Consider the following 11,429-nt stretch of genomic DNA (forward strand, 5'->3'; position numbering starts at 1 on the left):
ATATAGATGATAGATAGATAGATAGATAGATAGATATATAGATGATAGATAGATAGATAGATAGATATATAGATGATAGATAGATAGATAGATAGATATATAGATGATAGATAGATAGATAGATGGACAGATTGATGGATAGACAGATAGATGGATGGATAGATAGACAGACAGCATCCACTTAGTGTAGAGTAACGCGGGTGCTTCTGGGATTTGGTCCTTGCTGTTTTGTCTTGTTTTTGTCTCTCCTGGACATCAGGGAACCAACCTGCGGACTTTTAGTAATTCCCACTTTTCTCTAATTCTTATCTCTTACTCTATATATGTAACCATTTACACATTTGTTTAGTCTGACAATTGATATTGTTTTGAACATTTTACCGTCGTTTTGTACATTTATTTTTCACGTCATCTATATTTCATTTGTCTTCGTGTGCTTTTTTTTTCTAATTCCACTTTTCATGCTCTAAAGCTCTAATTAAATCCCCGGCTTTCTGTCTGATGGTTGTCAGTAGCTGTTTTTTAGGTTATGTTTGTAACGTGCTATATAAATAAAGCTTAATTGATTTCTTGATAAAGGTCACAGACCATCATTTCCCGGTAAACAGAGACCATCGGCTCCCGTTAAATGAGTAACACACGTCTTCAACTTAGATCTAGCTCAAGTAAAAATGAAATCACTTTTTATTGGGGATGCACATGAAAACAAGTAGTTTCCATAGCAACCCCTGGCCATACAGAAATGGCCTCCAAGGGGTTGATGGTAATAAAAGCAGAGCTCATTTATGGGAATGGTCTTTTTTTTGCATATTAATATGTTTCTGCCTCTCATATGTACACTCTGAATAAATAAAATGTATTATACTGTCTCAGATGAACACACAGTCACTCTCTCACACACTCTCTCTCCCACTCTTTATTCACTATCTAAACAAATCCAGGCAACTCCATGCATTTTTATTATTATTAAATAAATCAAGGCAACTCCATGCATTTTTATTATTATTAAATAAATCAAGGCAACTCCATGCATTCCCCAGAAGCCTCGATATGAAAATGATAGAATGATCTTTCAGCGTGATCACTGGTCGAGGTCGAGATGGAGCAGAACAACAGAGCCAGGGCAGCATTTCACATTAAAGACAGAACAGGGAGAATGTAATATGACTAATATTATATGATAAATAACTTCTGCTCGCAACGACCAACCTCCTTGCAGCGTCCAAATGACTCCACCTCCACCCTGGAGCATCTCAAAGTCAGTTATTATTTTATTAAGCCCAGGGTACTCGTCTGCTCTCCTTGTACTGGTCACCTAAGACTTGTATCATTACATTTCTGGGCATGTCTTCTGTATTCTGAAACGGAATACCTTTTCAAAGAATCTTTCCCAACGTTGGTGTTAATTAGCTTTGAAGCAACTCATTTGGTAATGGCTCGAATGTAACGGAAGTTTTCTTAATGTTGAAAAGTGACGCACTCAAGCCTATCAGGGTAACCTGTCCCAGTTCCAAAGCTACCCTCCCAACAGTAGTGGTGAACAGCTGGTAGAAAGGGAGAGGCAGAGCCTTGCCACTCCCAACATGGAGCTTATCTCTCCAGCATTCTGCTTCTTCTCTTGACATGTCACGTGCATCTAACTGTCCTTGACAGGGGTGTGATAACAGCTTTTGGGGCCTGTTCAACTCGTATGAGGCAAGTTTCTGACCCTAACTGGGATCATTTTACTTTACTGGGATTATTGAACTCCCCAGTCATTCGCTCTGTTTTAGTCCCTATCATGTTGATTGCTGTTAAACAAAAGCCTGATTTCATTTTGTAAAAGTGAACCTGTAACTCCCCCGTTGCAGTGTGGGAGGCTCTTTAATATTTCGTTGTGTTTCCTTTCAAACATCACCATGGCCTTTGGTCCAGTGTGCCTGGAGTGGAAATTTCCAGCAGGAGACTCACCGCCTACAAGCACTGAGAGGGACTAACACCAACCGGGCCTCACGGTGCCAGTCCCCCAGGCCCTCTGCTGTCCAACACGCGCTGCTGCAACACAAAGCTCAACGCTAGGTTAGACTGCAATACTCATATCAAACGTTCACTTTCAATAAAAATAAATAAAATACATGATGTTACATGGGTTAAAAATGCACCATATTACAGGTTTTTTAGAACACCACCATCAATTGTGTCTAAAATTAATCCGCATCAATTAACTTAATGTTGGAGGGGGTGTGGAGAGACAATGGCTACCCACAATGCCCAATGTTAGATAACTTTTGGAAATCCATATTTACATATATTAATACATTATTGAATGTTTAACTGATTAGAGACCCTTTGACAGTAATGGAAGGGATGAAACCAGATGTATTCATTACAATTAACACAACACATGCAAAGAAGAACTTAGAACAAGAGTTGACACAGCACAGAAGAAACACGATGGACAGACCAAGACAGGAGACAGGTCTTAAAGGAACACGCCCACTTATTGGGACTCTGAATCCGAATCCGGATCAAAAATACTTTATTGATCCCCGAAGGGAAACTCGGTGTTACAGTTTCACAAATGGTATAAATATCAGAGTAGAAGTATAAATACAGAAATATAAGGAGTGTGGATATGTACGGTATTTACATAGTTAAAGGAATGTCATGATATTGTATTTACATAATTAACATAATTAAGGAGTTGCAAAGGTGAAAAGTAATAATAATAATAATAATAATAATAATAATAATAATAATAATAATAATGGTAGCAGTTGAGTGCACACATGTCAGGCCAGTTTTATTGCATAAAACAGATAATACAGATATTATTGTCCTGTTTCAACCTCTCTAGGTGTGTGTGTGTGTTTGTGTGTGTGTGTGTGTGCCAGACACTTAGAGGGAGGAGTTATAAAGTTTGATGCCCACGGGCAGGAATGACTTCCTGTGGTGCTCTGTGGTGCATTTTGGGAGAATGAGTCCATCACTGAAAGTGCTCCTGTGAATGAGCATCAAGCCATGGAGTGGGTGCGAGACATTGTCCAAGAGGACACGTGGTTTGGACAGCGTCCTCCTCTCCGACTCCACCGACAGAGAGTCCAGATCCAGCCCCATAACTTCACTGGCCTTGCAGATCAGTTTGTTGAGTCTGTTGGCGTCTTATTCACCATACACCCCAGAGTTAGATAACTTCATACATACCCGTCTGTTTCACCAACCGTTAGCCTAGCTTAGCACAGATCCCGGAGGTAACCGGCTCCAACTGGCTATTGCTGTCTGCTGTGAGATGTCTTAGCCTGACCACGTCGTGTCCATATAAATATCATCTGTGTTTTCTAGTTAACTAGTGATACATGTTAAATATTTACTAATTCCCAAACTGGACTTTCTCTGGGTGTAACTAGTTAACTAATGAGGCTCAAAATATCTACTAGTTAACTAGTGACGGACATTTTGACCTCACTACTTAACTAGTAATATCCAAAAGTGCCAACATGTTAACTAATGTGTAATATGCAAATAAATTAGGCGGGACAGAACTAAATCCTGAATCCTGATTGGTTTGTATAATTTATTTGGAAATTGAGAGCCAATAGTAAGCCTCAAACCCCTTCTCCCTGACTCCTCGTTAGCATTGTGTACTAGTAGAACTACTAGTTAACTTTTGCACACTTTAGCTTTTAATAGTTAACTAGTAAACATTTACAAAAGAACAAGTCCAGAAACAGTGAAGTAGTACATTTTTAAGAAATGCTATTATGAGGCTTTCATTTCACATGCATTGGGGACATGTCCCACCAGTTTTGAATATGAGACTTGCTTGTCCAAATGGTACTAAATGTAAAAGGAGAGCCACAGAATCAGTTTAAAAGTGGACAGTTTTTATCAAGAAGGAAAATTAGGTCATTTATACTGTACCTTGACTTTCTTCCATCACGTGAGCGTGCAGTTAATAAATGCATAACAATGCAATACCATGGCCTGGCCAGCAGATGTCAGTATTGTTATTGTATCAATGTCTTCAGAACAGTTTTTCACAAAGTGTTGTTTCAGCATGGTGACTGAGTGTTGCCCAGCACTTCAGGAAGATAGTATCATGGAAACACTATGCTTCTGTTAAACCGTCCTTTTAATCAACCTGGACCCTGTTTTTCAAATCTGGACCCTGTTTTTCCAAATCTGGACCCTGTTTTTCCAAATCTGGACCCTGTTTTTCCAAATCTGGACCCTGTTAGTTATCAGGAAGGCTGTTGGCATGGGTTGGCTGCTCCTTCTGTGGAATTAAATCTGGAATTGAAAGGAGCATGTTCAAAATAATAGCAGTGTTGTGTTCAATTAGTGCGGTGATTGATTCTGTGATAAACAGGTGTCAGTTATGGCTCATATTTAAGGAAGGAAGGGAATGTGGTGCATGCTGGTTATAGTGCATTTCACACTGAAATACTCAGCCACATGGCTTGTTCCAGACATTGCTCTGAGGAACAGCGGACTTTGGTTAAACAGTTAATTGGAGAGGGGAAAACATATAAAGAAGTACAGGTGCACAGACATGTGTTAACTGACAGAGTGAAAGCTAGGCGACCTGTGTGCAAAGTTCAGATGAAGACGAGGAACTGGTCTAATTTACGGCTTTCACAAATAACTAGTATGATAATTTGTTCATTTTCTGAATCGTCAGAGTGCTTTGAGTATTGAAGTCATTGAGTTTTGTGTCCCTGATGTTCCTTCATGCCCCAGGGATAAAACAAAGCATGCGGTTTAGGCGGAAATTGTGAGAAAATGTGTTTTTTCTGGTTTAAAGAAGTCATGTGACCTCTGTGTTGGTCAGACAGATCCAGTACTGGGCTTAAATCAAAGCCTAAAAGATTTCAAAAACGGAATTTAACAGAAAGGGTTAGTAAAGAAGTGATTTCTCCACCACCCCTGCTCTGATATTGGGGTTTTTCTAGTACTAGGGGTGTGTAGCCTACCTTGCCAAAACACAATGATAGCATTTGTCCCCCCCCCAATGATACTGACCAACCCCCCTGGCTCTGGAGTAGAGCAGAGCAGATGCCATGCAGTGGAAAAGACAGTTTAACAGCTGTATTTATTACAGCTGTTAAACAATTTCTTCATGTAAATAATAAAAAAAATAGTAAGGAGTGGTGTTAATATAATTAACGTTTTGTTTGAAAATTAAATACTTAATCATTTTTAACAAACAGGCTTTTTTTTCCTTTAACCCCTGAAACCCAAAATGACACACACACACACACACACACACACACACACACACACACACACACACACACACACACACACACACACTGAGCCAGGAGCAGGGGGGTTGGCCCGTTCACTAGGCTCCACTGCCGGTGTAAGTGACATTTTCATCCGAGGACAGCGACGGTTGACGGGCTCCGTGGGCGCTGCTCTGCCCGCGCACTCCGCGCTCAGCTGATCCACGGTGACCGACCCGCCTCGGTGGAGTTGGGGTTGGTGACCCTTTTTCAAGTTGCTTTTTGAGCAGAAAGGACTGTTAACCCAGCCCCACCCGTTCCTCTGGGGGACCGAGGAAGGCTGGGCGAAGATGGGGAGCGCGATCTCTTGCTGCGTGGCTGCCAGCCCCAAGCTCCGCAGAAACACCCACTCCAGGCTGGAGTCGGACCCGCACGAGTCCGAGCTGGGCAGGGAGGAGACGGGATGCAACCTGCAGCACATCAGCGACAGGGAGAACGTCGACGGTAATGACCATGAGGTGTTCAGGCTGTCCCCATGACGTGGGACATAATGAGAAGAGAGAGAACAAAGTGATAAACTTATATAGTGCTGGGTGATGGAAGGGCGTGCAGCGCATATAGAAGGAATGGCTACAGTACAAAAATAGGAATTATTATAGCTACTCTAACTCTACATCAAAAATACAACCAAACGATATAAAACACGACATGGTTGAGAGAGAGAGAGAGAGAGAGAGAGAGAGAGAGAGAGAGAGAGAGACTACTGAATGTCATGTGGACGTCTGACATTAGAGACAAAAAGTAACACTGCTGAAATAGTGTAGGGACTGCTAGTGATGCTGTATGGGTTCTAAATACAACACAATGTCTAAATACAATGTAATAATAATAGCATTTATATGCAACTGTGGAAATTGTCTTTAACTTACTAAAACATTAAGAGTGAGCATTGAAGCTTTTTATGTGGAGGGCAAATATTTAGAGCACCATAATATAATTTCATTTCATTAATCCACATGTACTCATACCTCCTAACTGAAGTTATCTCAGGACACTTTAAGGGTAGACTAGGTCTAGACCACAGAGCAGGCAGTTGGTGCAACAGTGGTGACAAAAAACTTCCTTTTAACGTTATTAAAATAATGAAATCGTAAGCTGAACATTGAATACTAGATGCACTGTTAAGCACTATGGGAATATTAAAGAAATGTAATCAGCATGTTATATCTTGACGAGAGAGTGTAATTCCTAGAGTCACTATAGCCTACAAAATAAGTTATGATCATCAGTTTCTCATCTTGGATGATCCCTTGCTTGACCTCTGATCTCTATTAAATCTGCATATTTCTCAGATCCCGGAGATGTAGCTCCCGCCTCTGTTGACACTCAGCTCCCTGTAATATTGACGACCGACAGAAATACATATCTGCCATCAGTCGCCTGCAGCCAGACACATGGGAGAGTCATGTCCTCCCATGTGTCCTTACACAGCGATATGGAGCTGCAGACAACATCCTGCTCATGACGGCAGACTTTCTTTGTGCTGTTCTTTGTTTTCAGCTTGTGCGTGAAAGAACTATGGAGCGCATCCCCCCCCCCCCGTTGACACATGCTTATATGCATTACAATTGACCCATTCACACTGGAAAGTGTCTCCTAAATGGGTTGCTTATTTTCAGCCAACGGCCAACCATTACACAGAAATGAATTATCTCAGAAACTCTATACAATCCATTTACTTTTCTCCAGAAGTTGTATAGACTGTCACAGGCCAGCATGATCCACCACCAGAAAGGCAGTCTAATAATACTCATTGCCCACATAATGTATTTAGCTCTAGACTAATGATCGAGACCAGCTGGCGGGCTCCTAGTTTTGTACAAAACTTACATTTTTGCATGCGTATATGCATGTAACACGGACCTGTTCATAAGAATACATTGACATTGGAGATGGTCTTGCTCTCCTTTAGTGCCAATTACACATGAAGAGACTATTAGGGCTCCTGGTAGTTGGTGCACTTTGCTGTACAGTGGGAAGCCTTCCATCCCACTAATTGCACTGTCAACGTGCTTTTTGTTGAGCAGTCATTTCCTCTTTACAACTTGAGGAGTGTATGCCACTTACGTGCTGTATGCCACTTGTGATTGCAATTAACTGGAGTACTTTGTATTATGGCGATTGTTTATAATGTTATCATGGGTCCAGTATCCCGGGCAGGGCTGCCGTATCTTTGGAAACATAACATAGCCAAGTGGAACATATTTTGTTCTCCTTACAAATGTTTTGCATCATTCCTTTAATGGGATGCATGCTGCCGGAGTGGGAAGCCAGATGCAATCCTACCAGAGTAGAAAAAAGTGACATGAAGAAGCTTCTTAAACAGATTGTTGGCGGTGGACCAACGCTTCCTGTCGGGGATAAAGACGCCCCGTGCTGAGAGGCCGTCTGTCTCGGTGGTGAGGTGGTTGAAATCAGAGCGTGTCTAATGTGTCGGCTCTATTATGAGTTCACAGACAGTGTGATGGAGATTAGTGGGCTTCATTATGATCTGCACCATCAGAAAAAAGTCTTTGCCCCCCAGAGAAAAGCCCAGAGAGGCAGCTGGGAGCCTGGGTCCGAGCAGATAAGAGAAGCCCCCAGGGACACGTGATTGGCAAGAATTAACGCCTCAATTTGGAGTGTGACGCGCTGCTTTCAAAGACATTGAATGGGCTGGCTTACGTGTGTTACACAGTTAGTAATACTTACATTAAATGTCTTAGGATACCTTGACAGATGTTTTCGCACCACGCCTTCACAGCAGACAGTCGTCACTCTCAGTGTGGACTGTTACGTCACAATTGGAGTCCTGAAATAAGCTCCCAGCACCCTCTGTTTTAAGAACAGATAATCGCTTCAATCCATAACACCATCATTTGACTGGCCTGGGGCCTTGATGCACATCCAGAACTAAACCACTGGATAGAGTTTTAGAAAAGAGCTTAGTTTGGGAGAATTAAGGTTTCTGCTGTTTTGCATAGCTCTCATATTTCTGTTGAGAGTTGCAGTTATGTTGGAGAGAGATTCTGTCAGCATGTGTAGTCATCCTTTGGAGCTTTTCTGAAGATACGTACCTTGGTGAAGTTCGTAAAGATGGTCACATCTTTGTCACATGTGCTCTTCTAAAATATATGAATAAGGACGTTGCAAGACAAATTGGGCCGTGTGGATATGAGATATAGATATTTTCCTCTGCAATCTGTTTATTTAAAGAGATACAAATATGCAAATTTCTTTCTTTGTTTCCTTTTATTTAGAGCAGCTGAAGAGAGACAGGAAGGATGGGAGAGAGGGGGGGGGGGTGACATGCAGCAAAGGGCTCCAGGTTGGATTCGAACCCAGGTCCCTAACAGGGACCCTAGCGTGATTTATGGTACTGCGTTAAATCTACACCGTGGCTATGTACGTGTGAACGTGGAGAAACCGATCCTACGCCTGACATGCACTTCTCAAAAAATGTGACTACGTGTGTCCCCCCCCCCCCCCCCCCCCCCCCCCCCCCCCCCCCCCCCCCCCCCCCCCTCCCCAAACTCATTTCCTGGTTCTCCTTCTCCATCAACAACAGGAAATCAAGGAGAGGGTTAACTTCTCCTGCTGCAGGTGTCCCACCGAGGTCAGAAAGAACAGGGGAGACACTTTGTTACTCTCATTAGGACTCTAGAGTCCCTAGTCATATCTGAAGATGATCACTGTCACTCTCTCTCTCACTCTACCACACACTCCCCACACACACACACACACACCGGCCCTGCCACTCTCTTGTACTTAGTAATCGCACACACCAACACCCACGTATAAACTTCAGGCCACTTACTGTACACAGGCTACGGAGAAAGCTCTGCGTGGCGCCTCCCCAGCAGTCAGACCTGAGCCTATATGGTCTACCAGGTGAGCTAGAGGCTCCCAAATAAATATGTCTTTTTGAAAGTTTTTTTTTCAATAACTAAAATATGTCTAAAAATATACATTAATATGAATCCAACTTAAATAGCAAAGACTAATTGGTGAAATTAGGTTAGTAAAAAAAACTATAGGTAAGGTAGCCACCATGGTAGCCATACAGTTAACCATAGGGAGTCACTGGGCCTATCCACATATAACATTCAAACATGATGCATTAATAATAAGCATTTCATTTGATCCATTCTGCCCGGTTATGCAACTCCACTGTATAGGCAGTTGGGGGTCCCTACTGGGTCTCTCGTTCTTAATGGGTTCTAATGGGCCTAAGAAAATGTTAGAGACCCCTGCCATAGGGGTACATGGAACAGGGTCCAACTGGAAACCGCAAACATGAATTTAAATGTTGACAAGTTGGCATAGAGTATGATGTTATAGACGAGAAATTCAGTATATGGAGCGACACCAATGGAGGTAGAAGAGGGATGGAGAGAGAGAGAGAGAGAGGGAGAGAGACAGAGAGAGAGAGCTGTTATGTGATCTGTGGCTTTCATTGACAAAGCTCTCTGTGTTTCATCCTGAGATGACTGTTGTCTCAGTGAGGCATCATGCATCAGCTGATGCTCTTATATTTAAGTACAGTGGTGAACTATTTTACAGCGGTTCCTTCTTGAGCTTAGCGCCGCCCAATTGATGATTGATCGATTTAACCCTAATTGGGCATGTTGCTGTTGGGTTAGAGTTGAAAGGACTACTGGTGGGCAAGAATATCATGGTTTCAAATAAGGAATTGGACGAGAGGTGATGAGCTGTGGCAGGATGAGAGGCCTGCTAACAGACCAGCAGCACACTGAGCTAGTCAGGGGAAGAGAAGATGTTGTCACGACAGAAACACTTCCCCATGCTTCAAATCTTAATGTAAACACACGTGCACATTTAAATTCAGTGTCTCATTCATACTGCACGGTACCCCACCCCCAACTCCTCTTCCGTATTTTTTTTTTTAAATCAGCTGCTCCTCATCTGCTCAGAGCTGGCACATCAAACAGGTCCTGCGCGGTTATCCTTTTCATCAGGATCACAGCAAAAGTACACAATTGGGAGTCACATGCACGGCAGAGGACAGCGGTGTGAAAACAAGTGAGGGATTTACAGTATTTGACCAAGCCAGATCTGCCATTTAGTACTTTACGGAGCAACACAGTGCATACAGAAGAAAAAAAGATATTTAAAGATCACACATTACTGTTTCCAACTGTGTGGTTTCGTGGCCATTATAGCGATTTGAAAGTGTGGTCCAGGGGGAATAAAGCAATATAAGCATTGTACATTTTGATGAAAAAAAACACACTAAATCCTAAATCAATGGCCAGAAACCAGAAAACTGAGGCTTCTTTCGTCTCCCTTTGTTTGTGAGGGAATATTCCTTAAAGGGTCAGGGTCTTCACAGCAGGAGAGGGTCTTTGATCTGTTGAGTATTAATGAGGGAGTCATTTTATAGTACCGTCCACACCGAGACCACCCCATTTCATTAATTATCACTTCAGAAAGGCCCGCTGGCTTTGAGCTGCCGGGGCAGAAAACACTTTAAAGACAATCTGATCTACATTAATAAGGGAGTGTGTTGGGTTACAAGACCCATCCAAACCAAAACTACTTTCACACCCACACAAGCCAGACACACAGTTGGAAACAGTAATGTGTGATCTTTAAAGATCTACTTTTTCTTCTTCTGTTTGCACTGTGTTGCTCTGTAAAGTGCCTAGTGGCAGATCTGGCTGTGCCTGGGCCTTCCCAGAGAAAGTCCCTCTCTCCCCCAGGATGGGGCATGTGTGTGCAGGTCACCTGTGTTTGTTTAGGCTGGGTTCGTTACCACTCAGGATCTGAGTGTGTGGGGCTGTTTATGTGTGTGTGTGTGTGTGTGTGTGTGTGTTGAAACAGTATAAGGGGGGTTAGGATAACATCCTCCTGTGTGACGGGGGTGACATGATAATGAAGATGGAACAAATGTGCAACACTAGCAGGAGGGTTGAACAGTCAGCTAGAATTTTTTTTAACTGACATTATTAATCTCTTACTGACCTAAATGCCTTTATATTGCAGTAGTCATAATTTAAATTGTCTAAATCCGAAATCAACCAATGTCATCTAAATAGACTTCTAGAATTATGATTGGGTGAATCCATATTCCTCTCAACCAGATTGTCCCCATGAAGCATTCAGAAACAGAGCTTCCTCAAAGTAAAGCACTGTAATTCATATGTATTTCATGTATTCATCATT

At 42.3% G+C, this 11,429-nt stretch overlaps 1 protein-coding gene across 2 annotated transcripts in view; it reads left to right on the forward strand.

Annotated features, from left to right (window-relative positions):
- The first annotated feature begins 5,318 nt into the window (after nt 1–5,318).
- Nucleotides 5,319–11,429, forward strand: part of LOC117954791 (cyclin-Y-like) — a 14,108-nt gene continuing 7,997 nt past the window's right edge. The window contains exon 1 of one of the 2 annotated variants that reach the window (XM_034888787.1): nt 5,319–5,708. In XM_034888787.1, the coding sequence (XP_034744678.1) occupies nt 5,555–5,708 (154 nt within the window). In that variant the 5' untranslated portion in view covers nt 5,319–5,554. The remainder of the gene's footprint in view (nt 5,709–11,429) is intronic. The other variant, XM_034888788.1, reaches the window with a different exon arrangement.

Source organism: Etheostoma cragini, chromosome 12 (genome assembly GCF_013103735.1).
Source record: "Etheostoma cragini isolate CJK2018 chromosome 12, CSU_Ecrag_1.0, whole genome shotgun sequence".
In the NCBI taxonomy this organism is placed as follows: Eukaryota; Metazoa; Chordata; class Actinopteri; order Perciformes; family Percidae; genus Etheostoma; species Etheostoma cragini.